We start from the raw sequence: 20,731 nt of genomic DNA, 5'->3' as shown, positions 1-20,731 counted from the left end.
CTCAAAGCAGAGCGCCAGTATTGTGAATAAGATTTGTTATGTAATAGGGGAAATGGCGAGGCATCATGACTCGCTATTATACTGACAACGTTGAAGCTCTGTTTTGCAGTAGCCAACAGTGCATAGCAGTGTAGCAGTTACTTTGTGTGAACTGTCTCATTCACAAGAAGAAAGATTGACCACAGTTCATTGGTCTTGCTAAGTGTAGATTAAGCATTGTACACACGCATGCCTTAAAAGGACGGCTTCAGTTCACCACTTTGTTTCACTGCAACTTGAGCTTCCTCTTCTTCAAATGACCAGCAGCAAGTGATGGGGCATGTACTTTGGCCTTTGTGTTGCTGCTCCATTCCAAGTATGCATTTTCTGTGAGAAACTAGGCAACTTACATAATTTCCTGAAGAATGAGCAGATTGTAGGACTGTCGCATTAGAAGAACGATAAGGGGACAAAAACAAGAGGGAAAACTGAAACATAAATTCTACTTAGAGCTGATGCACTTGTTAAAAAGAAACTGTCCCTGCTGTTTTGCCAGATATGCTACGTGGCTAGAGGACATTAGCAGCAAGAAGATTTTACATGATGATGTTGCTAATTTACTAAAATATGCAAATCAACTTTTTAATTACTAATTTAGTGCACATGTTGTACGAGGTCTGTCCCAAAAGATTGTGCAGTACATTTAAATTAAACTTATTTTGTAAGCTTTCAGATACATCAATATGGTTACTTTCAAAATACTCCCCATTAGACACAATACACTGGTTCCATGTCTTCCTCCATTGCTGGAAGCACCCCTGGAAGTCTTCTTCTGTTGCTTCAGGAACAGTGTCATGTACTTTTAAATTGTCATCGCATCTCCAAAATGCCGCCCCTGGAACACCAGTTTTACATTCAGGAAACAAAAAGAAGTTGCAGGGGGATAAATCCGGCGAGTAGACAGTGTTCCAGCACAGTGATGGAATTGCATGCCAAAAATTATCGTGGTTCAGAATCCAGCACCCCTCTTTTGACAAATATGGTTCACGCAGTGCGTGAGATTTTTCAAACACTTCAGAACCTCCACATAGAAAGCTGCATTTACACTTGGACCTTCAGGTACAAATTCGTGGTGCACAATTCCATGGCAGTCAAAAACACTAGCAACGTGACTAATTTTTGCTTTGTTCTTCTGTGCTTCATTCGGCCTTGGCTCATCTTTCTTTTTCCACTCCTTGCTCTGCAACTTCAGCTTTACCGTATTTACTCGATTCTAACGTGCCCTCGATTGTAACGCGCACCCGTTTTCCGTGACCAAAAGACAGGGGAAAAAAAAACTTTACAGTACCGTGCACCTCATGCTTTCATACAGAAATACAGTCAAACCTCGTTAATTCGGATCTCAAGGGAGTTAAAAAAAATGTCCAAATTATCCGAATGCCGAATTATCGAATGGACAACAAAATCTGCATATGAACCAAGGTTTTTATTCCATACCTTCACTTCGTAAAGAAGTCCGTGATGGTTGTTTGTTTTTTTGTCGAAAGCTGGGCAGCAAGGACGACTTTTCGCACGTGCGCCAATCTGTCCAGTGCAAGCGTGTTACGTGGAGCGTCGAGGCAAAATTCCTCCAAAACAGTGAGGGCATCCGCAGCTTCTTTGGTGGTTCGCCGTGCCGGAAGTTCTTCGCGAGGGCTATCTTCGTCGGACATCTCGTCCGTCACACCGAGGGCATCAGTGATGATTTCCGCATCAGTTAACTGACTGGCTATGGTAACACCGTCATCGATGCCAAAGTAGTCAGTGAGCTGTACTTCGGTGGGAAGCTGGGCTACGAGTGCCCTATCTTCTTCATCCTCGTCAGGCGCTGCGACCTCCTGGCTTTCAGACAGCTCCGGTTGCCCAAATCCACTGTGTCTGAAGCAGTTTGCCACTACTGCTGCCGGCGTGTTAGCCCACACGTGTGCCAAAATGTGGATTGCGCTCAGGAGCGTCACATTGTAGGGCACTTTTTTCTATCCATGCACAGAAGCATAAGCTCCAAAACTTGTTTTCTGTATTTTTCTTCATGTACTGGATGATGCCTTGATCCATAGGCTGTAGGGCAGCGGTCGTGTTCGGCGGCAGGAACACAATTCTGATCGCCTGGAGATCAGAAACGCTGCAGTGCACGCTGCAGTTGTCTATAACTAGCAGCAACTTACGTTTCTTGGCGCTGAACTGGCGGTCGAGCCCTTGCAGCCAGGAGCGAAATACTTCTGAAGTCATCCAGGCCTTCCTATTTGCATGGTAGTCGACTGGTAGGTGTTTGATGTTGGAAAAACATCTTGGTTTGCGCTCCTTTCCGATGACGAGAAGACGAAGGCGCTCTGCGCCCGTCATGTTTGCGCCTAACAGCACGGTGATATAATCTCGACCGGGTGAGGTGGGTCGTCACCGCAGGAATCAGGAGACGACGATGAAGGCGGGCATCGTGATGATGAAAAATAGAAAAGATTGTATTCACTTCATTGGTACATGGTTTTGACTCTATCCGAGTCTCGAGCGGTTCTGATTAACACGGGGGCCAGGACGGCCTTAAATAACCCCTCGTGGTAGCCGATGTCTCCTTCGGGGAACTTGTGGAAGTGTCAGTCCTCTGTCGGGTGGTCAAGTTGACGACCTCCTCTCCCTCGGGTCCTCTTTCTTGGTAGCTCGCCTTTTTCGTCTGCTCAGGTCGTAGAGGCTTTCTCGGGGATGAAGGGGATTATCTCGTCACGGGAAAGGCGCTCGGGCTCGTTTCCCACATTTTAGAGGTAGTTTCCAGGAAGATCACAACCGCCTCTTGGGGATGTAGATAATTGCCCCAACAGGGGAACGTGCGCGGGTTTGGTTTCCCCCATTGACCTGTCGAATTCCCTGCCGATCATAACAGCCCGTCCGCCGCCACAGGAGGTCTCGAAGGGGTTGCAGCATCCAAGCACCTCGAAGAGACCGGTAGACCCCGTGCCTCTGCTTTGTTTCGCCGTTCGTTCCAAGGTAGGCGAGGTGACACCTTCTGGAAATAGACCACGCCCAGCCCAAGGCACAACAAACAGAGAGCACCCAACTAGCCCCGAGAACTGCCAGGTTCACACGTTCTTCACATAAAACCTTATCAGAATCATACCTGCAGCCCTCGTTCGAGATTCCCGAAAATGAACAAAAGGAGAAAACTAGACTTCAATGCATATTTCAACCAACCTAATACCTAACGTTTTTGTTTCTCTTGCTAGGGAAAGCCGCGTTTATTGAGACTGAGAACGCATTGAAAATTATCAAAGGGATAAATGCTGCTCAGCGATTTAGTTACTCGTTGGGTCAGTGATACCTGCCAGTACCAGCGCTTCTAATGTCAAATGTACTGCGCTCTGATGACCGCTTCAACTCCTAATTAAGCTGATTCATAAAGTGGCCATTAAAGCCAGAAAACAAAAAGCCAGGATACTCTATCTGCTCGCAACACCGTGAAAGAAAACTGCTTCTCCAAACTCGCTTGAGCAAATTAAACTTCCACAATGGTAACCGATAAATCCACCTACCCTGTAAACATTGAATTATATAAAATGATTTATTTCTACAGACCTCCAATGTTAATGCCTATCTACAAAATCAGCGCGACCACGAGCCACCACCGTCGCAAAACTTGCTTCGCAGTTTTATTCGCGTCACTGGCTCTCCTAACAATTAATACAACAAAACACCGAGATTAACGCGGAACCTTTGAAATTAAAAGAAATAAGGTCTTAATAACTAACAAAAGAAAAAACTGCAACGTGCTCTATTTACAAATTTACAAACGAGAACCTTATGGAGGCGCCCAATTCGACAATTACTACCTCTTAATGCGCACTCGACTAGGTCGCAATCTGAAAGTCATTGGGTCTCGCCATGGGCAATAAAGGGCGCCAGACATACACTGCCCCCTCCCGTCACCTGTCAATTCGTGTGGCCGCAGCTTTCTTTCGCGTCTCGGAGAGGGAGGCCGTAAACGCGAGGAGAATCGCCATTCTTCCTTTGTCCTCGCTCTCGCGGCGCAGTCCCCCTCATTGACTGTTTGACTGGCCCTGTGTGTGCACGCGTACCTCAGCCGAGTTGACCCTTTCAGCCGTATTCCTACTCGCGGAGACGCGCTCTGTTGTCATCCGCTTTTGGCGACGTCTCCGTTTTCTTAACCACCATAACGAGCCCTTTGAAGTTCTGCATGATGACCCTTTGTTTACGGGCTGTGGTGTGGCTTCTTTCTCGAGTTTGCTCTGCGCTAAATACTTCACTCGTTTGCGCCGTCTGAAAAATTTTTGCATCGCCAGGCGGTCACCGAATGTGCCTCTGCAATCCCCGATCGTCTGGTTCCTGCCCTTTTTAGCCGCCATGTCAGTCTGCTCTCCTTTGGACGATACCGGACCGTCGTTCAAATGCGGAGGTACAAGGGAGTTTTTCAGCGCCTCCTTGACCTTTTTAGGGTTGCTGAAACAACAAGCCTTGTCTCCGCAAGGAACGTCCTCCGGAAGAGCCACTGTTTCCACTTTCGTGGCGCAAACGTTCTCTTCTACCGCGATTCCCTGAGCCGTGTTACGCGGGAGAGCTTGGACCGTAGGGTCGCCAAAACTCAGGCCCTTTTTCTTTAGCAGCATTTCCAAGCGATTTGAAAATAAGTAGGGGTATTGTTCGGACAGATTCTGTGATACCGCGGCTTTAGTACTCAATAGTCCGAACGGCCCCTCGATCTTTACGCTGGCTATGGGCGAGCAAACACTATCCTCCTCAACTACCTGCCGGATCCGTGCATGTTCCCCGGTGAAATCCTCAGGTTGCACATACGCAGGGTGGACGATGTTCATTGTCGCAGCCGAGTCCCTAAGTACCCTGCATGGCGTTCCGTTCACTGCGAGGTCGCAAAGGTAGGGTTCTAAGAGCGCCAAGTTGTTGTCGTCATTCACGAAAGAAAAAACAATTCTAGGCTTTCTACAGCCGATCGCAAGGTGTCCAGGCTCCTGGCAACGGAAACAGACGACCGGTTTTCTAGCCTCAAACGCCTTTTTTTGTTTTTCTTTCGTCTTTCATTGTGGTTTTATTCTCTCCGGAATTATCGGTCAGCACATCATTGGTCCCACCTCCAGCTTTCTTGTTGTGAAAGGGGCGCTTGTTTTCTCCTTTGCTGAATTTAGTAAAGGGCCTGACGCGTGTTTTCTCGAATTCGCGACGTGCAGCGAATTCATCTGCTAGCACTGTAGCACGTTCCAAGCCCTTTTCGCCCGACCTATCTTGAATCCAAAGGCGCATCTCTTCGCTCAAGGACCCATAGAACTGCTCCTTGCAGATTAGCTCCACAACCTTGTCGTGACAGCCGAACGCGTCTTCCCCTTTTAGCCACTCAATTAAATTGGCTTTCAATTTATAAGTGAAATCTTGATAAGACTCGCCCGGTGTCCTAGCTGCCTCCCAAAAACGGCGGCGGAAAGCCTCCACTGAGAGCCGATATTTTCTTAGCAGCGCAGCTTTTACTTTCAGATAGTCCTCTGACTCGTCCTTCCTTAGCCTTGCAATTATTTCGGTTGCTTCGCCAGGAAGAACGGTCAGAATCTGTTGCGGCCAACTCGCTAGTGCCAACCCGTTTCTCTCGCAGGTTCGTTCAGAAGTAACGAGAAACAAATCCATGTCATCGTTCACCTTGTACGATGGCATGAGATCCCTTATCTTCACTCCTACTTCACCTGAACGTCTTTCATCTATTGAGAGGTTATTTGCTGATTGCCTGGCCAGATCCCGTTGCACGTCTAGTTCTTTTAGCTTTAGTTGGTGAGCTCTCTGTTCCTCTCGTTCCTTTCTTTCTGCAGCTCTCCGTTCCCTCTCTTCTGCAGCGTTTTGCTCAGCTTTCTCAGCTCATTTCTCTATCTCTTCCCATGCTTCTGAAACTTCGTCCTCAAGAGCCCTGCACTTCTCAATCGCCTCAATAAGCTGCGGCTTTCTCTGACTTTTCCCGACCTCAATTCCCAGCTCTTCACAAAGTAATAACAACTCTGGCTTTCTCCGTTTGCTCAAATCCATGGTCAATCCCGAACGAGGACTTTCTTACTCTGCTGTGACGTAAGGAAGCTTTCAACAGGAGCCTGCACGTACAGAAACTAATTCGCCGTTTTAGAAAACACAGAAGCTAAAACCTGGCAAATTCTCAAAGAAAGTCAAGCGCTCACCATTCTGCTGAAGCCAGGACGAAGGGTGGAGTATCCCATTGCTGCCAACCAGCTCATATAATCTTGACCGGGTGAGGTGGGTCGTCACCGCAGGAATCGGGTGACGACGTTGAAGGTGGGCATCGTGATGATGAAAAATAGAAAAGATTGTATTCACTTCATTGGTACATGGTTTTGACTCTATCCGAGTCTCGAGCGGTTCTGATTAACACGGGGACCAGGACGGCCTTAAATAACCCCTCGTGGTAGCCGATGTCTCCTTCGGGGAACTTGTGGAAGTGTCAGTCCTCTGTCGGGTGGTCAAGTTGACGACCTCCTCTCCCTCTGGTCCTCTTTCTTGGTAGCTCGCCTTTTTCATCTGCTCAAGTAGTAGAGGTGTGACGCTTTCTCGGGGATGAAGGGGATTATCTCGTCATGGGGAAAGGCGCTCGGGCTCGTTTCCCACATTTTAGAGGTAGTGTCCAGGAAGATCACAACCGCCTCTTGGGGATGTAGATAATTGCCCCGACACGGGAACGTGCGCGGGTTTGGTTTCCCCCATTGACCTGTCGAATTCCTTGCCGATCATAACAACGGTGACACGCTCCTTACTCCTCTTTCCACCGGTGCAAGGGTCCCTTTCAAAGTAATGGTCTTGTCTGGCAGCGCTTTAAAAAATAAAGCTGTCTCGTCTGCGTTGAAAACATCGTTTGGGTTGTAGGCTGCGATGTGTTCCTGAAGTACGCTGTTCTGCCACTCCGTGATGACTTTTTCATCCACTGCACCTCTCTCGCCGCACACAGTCTTGAATACCAAGCCATGTCTTTCCTTAAAGTGCGCAAGCCAGCCCTCGGATGCTTTGAATGTACAGTTAAACCTGGATATAACGAAATTGACAAATCCCGAAAAACTTCGTTATTGACTTTATTGACTTCGTTATTGACTTCGTTAGCGCTTTATTGACTGTTTTTATATCTAAATGTGCAAGATACATAGAGAATAAGCATAATTAACAAAAAGAAAAAAAATATCTTGTGGTAACTTTTTCAGCAATGGGGGGGGGGGGAAACACTAGGCAGAAAACTTAATGTGGGTTTCACCCCAAGCCACGTAAGGCTTCTTTTGTAATTTGTATAGACAGCTCTCGTCATATATGAACCATAGGTGTACATTTCATCTGCTTTACATCCCATGTGCGACACCACTGCAACTGGATATCTTGCGTCGGTAGTCTCCTCTGACGACGCTTTCTTTCTAAAGAAATCGAGTTGTGTGCCAAGCTTCTTCTCTCTCGTCCAGTATTCCTGCTCTAAAGCAACAAATGATGCTTGCTGCCTGTCATTCAGTGTTAGCTGAAGACATTTAACTAGAAACTTCACACTCAATACAGAAACTCTGCAAGAAAATGAAATTTTTATGGTATGTTTACTGTAGGTATCACTCGTCAATGTAGGGTTAACTTGAACGCCAGTCTACTTTGTAGCACATTTTGACAAGATATCTTGAAAGTTATAAAGGGAAGGTAGCGCGAAGCAACAAGGACAGAGAAGTAGATCACGAGCGCTTACTCACAACTAAAAGTTTATTCAAAGAAACAAGTATTTCAAAGCAAGCAGAAAGGAACTGCCCGGTGGTGCTACTCTTAGTGTTTCTGTGAAGCAGATACGACGTTGCTACAGCTCAGATTCAGTTTTGAAATTGCAACATGTGCCCTATAGCGAATAATTAAAAAGTTAATCAGTGAATCTTTGCCATTTGCTACCTGCACATTTCAGATTTGTTGTGCAAGTAATGTCTGCCTCTATAGGTAATCCACCTGAATAGGTTGAATTGTGCTATAAGCTCTATGCACTTATATTCTTTCTTTTTACCCCTTAACTGCTGATGACGAGTTATGTTGTCATGACAAAGTTAGCTCTACCGTATGTAATTTTCACACGTAAATAAATGATGCACACTGTATTTTGCTATTCTTTTCAACAAGAGCAGTTAAAATGCTTTAGGCACTCCTGGTATCATATTGCTTTCTAGAAGAAAAGGAATGGCAAAATAAATGGTAGGTTTTAATGAAACCCACACTTTCCATCAATTTTTTAAATTGTTTTTGTAGTTATAGGGTTAATCTGTTCAAACTAGAAATAAACACACAATATACACTGCATAGACTCACTCACAGGAGCCGATGCTTTCTCATTTTTGCAGCTCCATCTCCATTTACCTGGACACACTGAACATCTTCATCAGGATTGCCATGCTGCTGGCAGGTGGTGGTTCACGAAGAAAGTGAAACGGCAAGATTTAAAAGATATGGTGGCTGTAGGGCAGCAGCACGCATGAAGCAGCAAAATTCTGTGCACTTGAAGAAAGAAGAGGAAATATGTTGTGTGAAAGAAATCCCTCTGCAATGCCTCCATATAGTCTCAAGTAGCAGGTTACAATAAAATAAGAGGTGTTCAGTTTGTGTTTGTCTGACATTTCTTGTAAGCTAAAGTAGTACCTAGTAAGAGCAACAGAATGGGAGATGTGTTCAACATTACAGCTTGCATCTGTCTGCCAATTGTAGGTCACATGGCTGCAGATCTTTGAGTGCGCATGTGTGTTTACATAAAAATTAGAGGGCATGCGAGCTCGTGCTAGCATTCCATGTTGGGAGAAACTAGTAATGTTTGCATATTTTCTGTTTCACATTTTAAGTGTGCAATAAATTTGCTGGAAAATGCCTTTGAGTGTATGTACGCACAAGTTGCTCTTTTGTATTTATTCTTTGTTCTTGAAAAAAATGTCAGTTCAGTGCCTGTCCGGTGTCCTTCTGTGGACTTTAACTTCCTCTTTCACTGCAAGCAAAATGAATGTCAACCAACTCGCTCAACTGTCCACTTTGCAACTACAGTCGAACGCCTTCGTAACATGTATATGGGACCTCAATTTTTCTTCTTTTATATAGGTCACTTCGTCATCATATGTGCACCCTTTAGATCATGTAATAAGACACAATAAGCATGCTAAAATAAGCAACGATATGTTCAGTGTATCCAACAAAGTTGTTTTAGGGCATGTTTACTAAAAAAACGTGTTTCACTTAATGGAGTAGTCTACTGCTGCTGACCTGACATTTTTGAGGCTGAGTGTGCTGAGCCGAAAGTCGCGGCAGTGATGCAAGAATGAAATGCTGCTACTGGCCGTCATCACTTTTGTATCTTGGTTCTTGTCATTGTCCTTTGCATTCACAAGCTTCCATGTTCTTAATGGTATCAAAGATGTCATAGGTCATGGCCTCCTAGCATGTAAGGACATCATAGTCAACCAAGATCTATTTGTTGACCGTTATACGCCTTCCATCTCTCCAGCCTCGTTCAAACTAACCCCTCTCCCTTCCATGTATCGAAGAGAACTGAACCACTCCACCGCAAGAGCTAGCCCTTATGTTTGGCCACTAGTAGTGGTCCACATAAAACACAATTGATTCGGGCAACCAAACTCTGTACCACAACAGGAGACACAGCTGGACTCCAATGGCGAAGACTCGGTCTCAGAGTTGTTCAGAAATAGCTTCTCGTGGTAGAGTATGTAAGTTCCAAGGTTCTGCACATGTTAAAACAACTGTAATGTATGTTTCCATGTGTGTTTCCATGCATATTTGTTATAAATTACTGAAATCTGATCAGACATTCATACTGGCAGCACAATGCTGCAAGTGCAAAAAATGGGCAGACGGAGGGTGCAACACATGCACTGTGTTGTACCCTCCGTCTTGCAAAATTTTCAAAGGCAAAATTTTTACCCTTCTCAAGTTTAGAACACAACTTTGTTGGAAATTCTGTGTGCACTTGCAATCATATCAGAGATACAAATCTGGCTTAGCCAAGCTTGCCCCTTTTTTTATTGGGGCCATTTTGTAATAATCACCCGCCGTGGTTGCTCAGTGGCTATGGTGTTGGGCTGCTGAGCAGGTCGTGGGATCGAGTCCCGGCCACGGCAGCCACATTTCGATGGGGCGAAATGCGAAAACACCCTTGTACTTAGATTTAGGTGCACGTTAAAAAACCCCAGGTGTTCCAAATTTCCGGAGCCCCCCACTACGGCGTGCCTCATAATCAGATCGTGGTTTTGGCACGTAAAACCCCGTAATTTTAAATTTCGTAATAATCGTGTTCTTTGTAAAGATGCTCGACTGAACTGCATAAGCATGCAACGCAGGCTATTTAATTATTACTGCTTTTGTTTCCATTAGGCCATATTGCATTAAAATTTCTCCATGGCTTAGTTACTGGTAAAACAAAAGCTGTTCGTTGTTCCAAGGGACCTGAAAGTGGTTTTATTGAAATTGCTGCTTTTTGTTTCCAAGGCTTTCCCTTTCCGATCATCTCCAATTGTACAGGAGCAATCCTGACACATTGTACATATTGTACCAATGGCCTATAATATCTTTGATCTGTTTTTTTTATATATATATATATATAAATATGCACTTGTGGACATGCTCTATCCTCCCATATAAGACAGAGCCAATGGTGCAATTCATGTTCAGCAACTGAAGAGAGACTTATTCATGCTGTTTAAAGGAATGATAAAAGAGCAGCACTGAATCGGTTTAGACTCATGAAATGCTTATTTTCATTCAGTTGGAAGAAAAGAATAGAGAAAATGATGGACAAGCTTCTCTTCTAATTTCGCACTGAAACAACAGCCTATCACCCTACCCATCAGTTCCTTATGGCAATAGTTGATATGGGAGGAGAATTTTGAAAATACATTTGAACAACTTCAGCACAAGTATATCAGTGTGGCATCACGAATGTCAATACATTTACTCGTATTTGGGCCATTTTGGCGCAGGAATAGTTCTCAAAACTCCTTAAATATAGTCTACTCATGGACAGCTTACTGTGGCTATGAATGGAAAGCTATGGGGGCACAGCTTCTGCTCATGTATCAGAGCACTAGTAGTCTGTACTAGCTCGACCGCTTTGTTGCACCTTCTTCGGAGCTCCACGGTCTGTGCAGAGCACAGAGTTAAGTTTGCTGCCATGTTGGAATAAGGATACTCTCCTATTACTGATTGGCAAATACTGGAGTGTATTGTTTACTTATATGCTTCAAATAAACATGTTTAAAAATTCAAATTAAAATCTCCTAAATTACTGACTTAAACATGGGACTGTATCCAGCATCGCTACCACTCTGTAGGGTTGGCTGCGTAGCCACAGAAAGTTGAAATTGTCGGATATTGTGAAAATTTAGTAAGCTAGACCATCAAGTTTACAATTTCAACTTGGCAACAAAAAATTATATCAATTCTGCAAATACCACCTATTGAGACATCTAGAGCAAACAAAACATCTATTATACACTGCTCTGAAGTATATAAATTTTTGGGTATACAACTTTTGCAAAACCCTTTTAAACATTGTAGCAATTTCACATAAGCCGTGGACTTGCACATCATATCTGTCCACTTAAAATTAACAGATGCAGTTTACAGAACTGCGATATCTGTTCTTGGTGCAGAGTTATGGATTTGTGTGCGTCCATTTCTTTCAGTGTTGGCAATTTTTGTAAAAGCTAATAGTCTAAATCAAAATCTGGCTTTCTGCAATTGGTAGAATTCAGCTTTCTCTCTTAAATGTAACAAATTTCATTCGAATTGGTCAAGCCATTGCCTAACTAGAGCGTTTCTGCCTTCTACACGTATTTCAATAGGGAAATTGAGTTAGACCCGAGCTAAAGCTTCCTCTAACTCACGTGTTCCTCTTTAGTGTCCAGTGTCCCAAAGCAACAGCTGGGCGATGAGGTACGGCACAGTGAACAAGGGGGCTCTGGATTTTGAACACCTTGAGAAGTGTGCACCTAAACCTAAGTGCATGAGCATTTTTTCGTTGCACCTACAGAATTTGGCCATCACGGCTGGGAATCAAATCTCCAATCACATGCACAGCCTCAAACAAAATGCCACAGCTCAGCAATTCTCAAACTTTTGGCATATTTGCTACATCATAAGCAGTTTGGGGAGGGCAAAAGTTACTGGCTTGTATAAACCACAGTCCCGTCCTGCTCCTGAAAAGGACAGAGGACACTGGGGAGGGTGAATCCAGATAAGAATGAACAGGTGGTCCTGGTCACCATTCCCGATTTTGATTAAATTTACTTTAGGCACAGGTTTTGGGCCCAGAACAATGACTCTGAACTTAGTTTTGTGAAAAAAAAAATGTTTTTCGCCTGGAAAAAAATTCACAAATTTCGGCCGTCGAAAACATTTTTCTGCCAGTTTTGCGATTTCTGAATTTTGAGCGCGCATAGATAAACAATGGTACACTTCTCAATCGCAATATTTTTTCCCCACAAGGAACAAGTGGAATGCTACCTTATGAGTATTGTATTGCACTTGGCTATGGAAGGAACTTTAAGAAAAAAAAATCACGAACATGGTAAACGGACCAAACTACCTGTAATTCAGGAATTTATTACTCTAAGCTAATTAAAGTGAGGATAATAAAACTTGGTGCACATGAACTTTCAATTTTTCACATTCTTTAGAAATAATTTTTGTTGCTTTGTCAATCGCCGTTATATTTAAAAATTGCACTGAAACATAAGTGGTTTGCCAAAAACACCGAAATTTGAAAGCAGTTTTCTGAAAAAGGCCATTTTTAATTCTTTTCAATATTACTCTGGTTGAAGTCAAGGACGTTGTCTATCACTGTGTGTAAAAAAACGTTGCACTATTTGAGTATCGAACAAGTTACAATGCGTCATATATGACCACACTCAGCCTAGCGGCCGCAACACGGATTTCGTGCGTTCCGATTTGTTGAGCTATGCAAGAACTTGTTCAACGTAACATTCATTGTTCAAATATAACACTGCCAACAAGCAATGCTGTTCTGTGTGGGTTACAACTTTTTTTAACCGCAGAATTGTGCATGTTGTATGCCAATGTGGCCGATGAAGAAGGCTGACGGTGTTGCCATGGGGTTTTATTTTATTAATCTGGTCTTGCACCTTTTTAAGAACATGTGGCATTCAATTTCACTGCCGAAGAAGTTGCTTATCAGAAGCAAGTGTTCTTGCCACAAACAACTGCAGTTCTGAGTTATGGGTCCGCTTGCGCTCCCACATATGCCACGACTGAATACCAGGCCTTGCAAGAACCGCAACCCATTCTCTTGCCTTCAGTCGCCTGAAAGATTCAATGGCTGCTTTTATAGCATAAATTAATGTAACCTTTGGTAGCTTAGGAGTCAAAACTTGCACCATATCGGAAGCAGTGTTGATGGCAGATGAGGCGGGATTTCGAAGGTTGTGTAGCGTCGCCTAGTGCTTCACAGTGCCTCCGATTTCATTGCAGGCATTTTTCCCGTGTCCACTGGCACAAAATAACCACTTGGCTGATGCATACCCATTGTTTTTCAATTCATGAATTTGAAATTTGTTCTTGAAATGAGCAGCAGCACCATCACTGACATAAGTAATATTAGCATACACTGCGATGTGCTCTTCAAGCCATTCGTGCACCTTAGCCAAGGCGTAGCATGCATGGGCCGAGTAATGGCACATGTCATCACTTACGACAGCAAAACTGTGCACCCCTTTCTGGGTCATGGCCACACAGGTGAATATGGTGACTTGACTTTTACTCCAGTGATGAGACTGAATTTCGTCTGGTAGCGTGACTGTCCAGTTCTCGGCAAAATAGAAATGCAGAACACTTGCTTCTGCATAGACTTTTTTTCTTTACTGATTGCTTCGTCTTGAATGCGCCTGATGTAGTTGTGGTTTATCCATTTCTTTAGGCATGTCTGAAGGTGCTCCAAGAATGCACTCGGGGTAGACTCTTTAAGTCACCTTTCTCCCAAGTCACATATAATATTTCTTCATCTTCAAGAATTCCAAGGTCAGTCAATGTGCGAGCTCTGACCGTCAGACATGCTGGACACTCACCAAGTTCGCACTTAAAGGAAAAGGGACTGCACAGGCAAAGGTCGCGAAAGTCTTCGGTACTTTTCTTCTGACCAAAGCTCTTTGCCAGCGCACATACTGCCAATTTTATGTTGGCACAATGCACACAGACACACACTTAATTCCTGTGTCGGCGTGGGCGTGACACATTTCGGTCGCGAAGAGTAGAACTTAGTCCGACCGATGGCAGTGTCAGGGTGAGCTTCTTTAAACATGCGTAAGTTTCATGTATAGAGCGTGTCATTGCACGTTTTGCAGTAAATTCTTTCTTGCCATTCAGTATACCATAAACCACATCCTTCTTATTTGGGCTTGGTTGGCTACAATTAAACTCATCTTCAGTGTAATAGAGCAATGCTGCTTCGAGATCTTTCTGGCTTACCCTTTTTCTTGTGTAAGGATCACGGCCGGACCACACACCACGATTTTCTTTGTACTTTCTGGATTTACGGATCATGTAGCGTGTCGCTGCTGGAATAACATGCTGTATCTCTTTGATGTCAAGCAACCTTGGCAGCAAAGTTAAAAGACGATAACGCTCACTGTACGACTCCAAAGCTTTGAAGGCTTGTTTTAAGTTGTTCAGCCAGTCAGAACAGGTATTGCAGCTTTCTGTCGATGTCACAGGCTGGCTTTCTTGTGTCATATGCTGCTGATAAACTGGACCTAAGTGTCTTCTTGAGACCATGCTCAATTTCTCCTTCCTTTCGCTTGGCATATGAGCTTTGATGTTTTCTTTTAATCAAATGTGGAGGTTTTAGTGGCGAAACTTCTGGGTACCGCACATACCTGTCGAGCTCTTCAACGGTCGCTTGTTTTGGAACGAACACTTCCTGTGACATAGATGCCTCCTCAGACTCAGATGAAACGTCATTTCCAGATTTTTCAACCAGTGTCGATGCATCCTCATGTGTCAGCGTGCGCTCAGGAGCTGGGGAAGTTGAATCCACGGTCAGTGCCTTGAAGCGATTGACACAGTTCCCGCAGAGAGAGAGAAACTTTAATGAATAAAATAAAATTTGAGGTCCAGTGGTTGGGGCCCCTAGTCCAGGGCTCCACTGGCACGAGCGGCTCGCTGGGCTTGGTCCAGGAGAGCCAGTTGGCTGTCCTGATCCTCGTCCGCAAGCCGCGCCTCCCATGCCTGTTAAAATCTTGTGTTTTTAGTTGTGTGGAGTTTATATGTGTCGGTCTGTTTGGGCATATCCACGTGATGTGCGGTAATGTTGGCATGTCCCCGCACCACGAGCATTGGTCAGTGTATCGTGTTTGGTGAATACGGCTAAGTGTATGTAGGTTTGGGTATGTGTGTGTTTGAAGTCGGCACCAATTCCTCACCTGTTGACTGTAACTTTGGGTGAGAGCGTCCATATTGCTTCCGCTCCTGTTTTTGGTGTTCGAGGATGCCACACGGTGTAGAGGGAGGCTCGTCACTGGGTCGGTCCACAGCTTGGTACGCGAGCTAGCCGGTCCGCCCTTGTGCTGCCCTCCATGCCTTCGTGTGCGGGGCGCCAAGTGAGGTTGTGGAATCCGTTAATTTGACTCCCTAGAATTTTTAGTACTAAGCGCGGCGCCGTCCCGGAGAGATACAGGCGACAGGCGGTTTGCGAGTCCGTGAGTATGGCAGCAGATACGTCCCTATTCTCCACGTCCCTAATTGCAAGTGCAATTGCTACGGCTTCTGCTGTGCTGGCAGATTTTGCCCTGTTGATGCAGCTATCACACGATTTTTGTTCGTGGCTACCATCGTATACTTGCCCCTGTCCGTTTGACTCGCGTCTGTGTAGTACACGTCCAGTTGTCCTCTAAATCTCTGGTACAAGGTTCTCGCTCGGGCCTTCCGGCGCCCTGCATGATATCCCGGACTCATATTCTTCGGAATTGGGGACACCATTATGTGCTGCCCGACTTCCTGGGTCATCTGCACTGTCTCTTCTGCACTGAACTGGGGGCGGAGTAAAAAGCCGATTTTGGTTAACATGGCCCGACCTTGCGTTGATGCGCACAGCCGTTCCTTTTGCGCGATGAGGGTGGCCGTCGCGTATTCCTCGAATGTATTGTGGATTCCCAATTTCTCGATAGGTTCAGTACTGGTATTTTCCGGGAGCCCTAGAGTAGCTTTAAATGCCCGCCGAATGATGGCTTCAAGCTGTTTGAGCTACTGCTTGGTAATGCTTTGGAAGGGGAGTACGTATGTAATTCTACTTATTACAACATGTACCAGTCTGATCGTTTCTTCTTCCAAGAAGCCCTCGCGGATTCGCTTAACCCCACGGATCATCTTAGCTATGTTTTGTGTAGTACCTATGAAGAGGCGGAGCGTGTGCACTACTCCGGCCGTTTGTTGGATCCATAATCCCAGGATGCGCAGTTTATCCACCTCTCTCACCCACCCCCTGTCCAAGAAAAGTTCGAAACTCGGGCGATTTTCTCGTCTCGTGTACTGTGCTCTTATACGAACAAATTCGGACTTCTCTGGGGCACATGTTATGCCGGCCCCTTGCAAGAAGGTCTCGACCTGTTGGATGGCCCACTGGAGAAGCTCCTGCTTATCCCCGTAGGATCCCCGATTTGCCCACAGTGTAATATCGTCAGCATAAATGGCACTCCCTAGGGCTTGCTTCTCATCCAGTTCCAGTGCGAGTTTACGCATTCCCAGATTGAATAGGAGAGGGGAGAGTATGGATTCTTGTGAGGTTCCTCGATCGGGAACTGCAAAGGGTTTCGACCTAGTTGAGCCCAGACCGATGGTGGCCTTACGGTTTCTCGGAAAGCTGCGTACATACTGGTAATTAAATGCGCGTCCCGCAACCTACCGCTTCTAGTCCTTCCTGTATTGCATCGTGGGAAATCGTATTGAATGCCTTTTTTACGTCAAGAGCAAGCACAATGCTGTCTTCGGAACCCCTTACCGGGTGCAGAACGTCCTGCTGAAGCATGAGAAAAATGTCCTGTGCCGACACATCTGGGCAGAATCCCAACATGTTTGTGGGAAAAAGATTGTTGCTGTCTATGTAGCGCGATAACCGGGTCTGTATCACCTTTTCAAAGAGCTTTCCGACACACCACGTTAGTGATATAGGTCATAGGTTTCGAATATCTTGGGGCTTTTCCGGTTTTGGAATAAGGATGATTTTTGCTTCCCTCCATTCAGCCAGTAGTTCTCCCTGATCCACCCATATATTCTCGTTAAAGTATTTAGTTAACTGCTCTATGGTTTCGTTCCTCAAGTTTCGAATCATGGTGTTAGTAATCTGATCGGGCCCTGGCACCGTGTTTCTTTTGAAGGACTGCGCCATGGCAGAAACCTCCGCCGTACTTATCGGTGCGTCCAGATTCGGTTGTTCCGGCCCTATATAGCTACCGCACTGGCTCGCCTCTTTGAAATTCATACCTATATATAAATGTGCTTCAAGTGAGCAATGAGTTCCTCGTCGTTGCCCTTGAATTCATTCTCCAGCATCGTGTGCGCTGCCATCTTGGTTCCCCCAGAATTCATCATGCTGTGGAGAATGTGCCATGTCTTTTTGGTACTGAGGGTCCGACCCCCTAAAGGAATCGCAGAGCTGGCACCAGTTACTGTCGCATAATTCCTGCGCATACGTGTTCGCCTCCCGAGATAACTGAGCAATGTGGATTTTAAGCTTCCTGTTAAACCTCTGCCTTTTCCATCTCTTGGTGAGGCTACGGCGGGCCTCCCATAAATGTAGCACGAGCCTGTCCACTACCAGGGCATCTCGCGTTGTGTCTACAACCTTCGTCACCCCCACCAGCATGTCGAGAAGCTGCTTCGCCCCGTTTCCGACGTTCGTTATCGGACCTGTGCTGCCCTGGCGATCGCAATATTTCGTCCAATCTTTTAGTGTGGCCTGCGCAACCTTGCGTCTTATATGCGACGAGTTTGCTGAAAGGCTGAGGATATAGTGGTCACTTCCAAAGTTGTCCCCTAGGTTCGTCCATGTTATCTCATCCGCTTGGTTTGTAAAGGTTAAGTCTGGCGAGGTATCTTTCGAGACGCTGTTACCGACTCTGGTGGGTTCATCAAGGCGAGTTAACAGGGTTAAATCGAACCTCTCAGTCAAATCCAGCAAAAGTTTTCCTTTTGGAGAGTCTGCCGTGTATCCCCATTTGGAGCAGTGTATACGGTGCTTGTACTAAAAGCGGGGCTAGAAATGTATTCCCAAGCTGTCCAAACTTTCCGCTTATGAATTAAATCAGGATCAGTGTGCTCTCCCTTCTTTATTTGGCAAAAATATTGAAGCAACGGCTTGTCATGTTTCTGACGCAGTAAAGTTGCTCGGTGCGGCCGCTATCTGATTGTTTATTTTCAGCCTAATCGCTCGCGGGTGGACTCTGCTGCGATAGATTTGTTCTTGTTGTGCACAAAACTAGCAAATGTTCTGTACTTTGTGGTAGCTTGCAGCAAAGACGTATTAACGCTAGTCCATCGCTTACTCTCTGGACAGTCACGAAACGTTCAGCTTCCAACCTTCGTGTCTTGTTGGTGTAGTCGCATTGATTCAAGTGAGCGCCCATTCACTTATTATTGATATATTGGCAATAGGGTGGCCGTAAGTTTGCGTGCGCATAGGGCTGGATGTGTGCAGATAACGTGCGAGAAACTTACTATACCAGTAAGTGGCGCTACTTTCTTTTGTAACAATTGGTATTCACTCTGAAGTGCCGACGTTCCGGAGTTGAAGTCCTTTTTTAGGAGGTTAGGCTATACAGCACTGGCGGATGAATTGTCTTTCATTTATCCTCTAGGAAAGCCGTGCATCGTGAAGGGCTGGTAACACAGGCAGTCCTTATGTAGCAGCAGCGACACAGGTTTAGTTCTTGATATATTCGATCTTTATATTCGCATTCTCTATATGTGAATCACTAGTTTTGCAGCTAACTAGCGCACACGTCTTCCCTTAATCATTACACATGTTGCAGTGTGAATTGGGCACAGTGCACTGAAGAACACCCAGTTGCATTTCCAACAGCTGATTGCACAGTAGTAGTGCAGAAGCTGTAATGGTTTCGTATTCGTGCGTATTCGCTGAGGCAACGTATGGCACGCCGCTGGAAGCGCCATCTCGTTCCTCTAGAGCAAACTGCTCCGTGAAAAGGATCAATAGCTAGATGATGCCGGCATTTTGATATTTCGGCATTTTGATGTTTCGATGTTTTGAGTTTTCGGCATTTTAAATTTTCAGTTTTTCATATTTGCGGCTTTTTGAATTTTCGGTGTTTTAAATTTCGGCATTCCGATAAGTCGTCATTTTGAATGCCACCCTACATTAGGGTTAGCGGGGCCGCTACGTGGTGCAAGTGGTTTCTTGGCCGTAATTCCCGAAAAAGGTCCAATCTCCGAAAAAGTGGCGTCCTTGGAGAGCGGAGCACTTCGCGGATCCAGTGATGTCGGTTTCCAGGTGGTAGCTAGGAAACGTTCCACAGAGAAAAGTTCCCGCAGGGAAAATCCATTTCTTGAACAGGAACACTGGTGTCGATCAAGCAGGTGTTGCCTTATTTGAACAATGTCCAAGTCCTTTACGCTACGAAAGTTCCGCTGGTACAAATTTTTCTTCTTGTGTCTCTGCAGATAGTCAGCGCTAACCACGCGTTTCAGGCTATACTTTGCGGCTTCAGCCATCACAGCGGAGGAACAAACATGCGACATGCACTGGAGACGTCCTCAGAAAAACTACCGGCAGACCTAATGTAATATACCTTGTTGCACACCGACAGCTTTCGCCTTTCACTTTCTACGTTCCTTATCTCATTCACTCTCTGAACTTCGGTGTCACGCGCAGGCGGACTCCGCTTACAATCGAAGCGGCACTGATGAAACGTGCGCCCACCGCCGCAAGCGCCCGCTGCCACGGATCGCCTGCTAAAGATTGCTAAGCGCCGGATCGGAAGACAAAGCTTGAGGCACCATGCAACCTAGCGGCCCATTTCTTTTCGATTTTCCTATTTTTATTTTTTGAGGGCTTCTTTACGAGTATGTCGGCTACAATTATTTTTGAACGACCTGCGTCCGCCTTGCAGCACAATATCAGTGTCACGGCCGCTAGGCTGAGTGTGGTCACATTTGACGCACTGCAACTTGTTCGGTACTCAAATAAGGCAACGTTTCTTATGTACAGTGGTAGACAATGTTCTTGACTTCAACCAGCGATTTTCCAAAAAATTAAGAATGGCCTTTTTCAGAAAACTATTTTCAAATTTTCATGTTTTTGGCAAACCACTTATATTTAAGTGCAATTTTTAAATATAACGGTGCTTGAAGAAGTAACGAAAATTATTTCGAAAGAATGTGAAGACTTTTATTAAAAGTTCATGTGCACCGAGTTTCATTATCCTCACTCTAATTAGTCTAGAGCAATAAATTCCTGAATTGCAGGTATTTTAGTCCATTTACCATGTTTGTGATTTTTTTTCTCAAAGTTTCTTTTGTAGCCAAGTGCAATAAAATACTCACCAGGTAGCATTTCACTTGTTCTTTGTTGTGAAAAAATATTGCGATTGAGAAGCGTACCATTGTTTCTCTATGCACGCTCAAAGTTCAGAAATCGCAGAACTGGCAGAAAAACGTTTTCGACGGCCGAAATTTGCGT

The 20,731-nt window shown here is 45.1% G+C and overlaps 1 protein-coding gene across 1 annotated transcript in view; it reads left to right on the top strand.

The window, feature by feature from the left end:
- Nucleotides 1-8,626, top strand: part of LOC119437071 (growth hormone-inducible transmembrane protein) — a 35,030-nt gene extending 26,404 nt beyond the window's left edge. Inside the window, exon 7 of the mRNA XM_037704142.2 lies at nucleotides 8,373-8,626. Coding sequence (XP_037560070.1) covers nucleotides 8,373-8,457 — 85 coding nt within the window. The 3' untranslated portion in view covers nucleotides 8,458-8,626. The remainder of the gene's footprint in view (nucleotides 1-8,372) is intronic.
- Nucleotides 8,627-20,731: the final 12,105 nt, after the last annotated feature.

Source organism: Dermacentor silvarum, chromosome 1 (assembly GCF_013339745.2).
Source record: "Dermacentor silvarum isolate Dsil-2018 chromosome 1, BIME_Dsil_1.4, whole genome shotgun sequence".
NCBI lineage: Eukaryota > Metazoa > Arthropoda > Arachnida > Ixodida > Ixodidae > Dermacentor > Dermacentor silvarum.
Note: the sequence above shows the minus strand (reverse complement) of the source record. Positions and strands in the feature narration are given on the sequence as shown.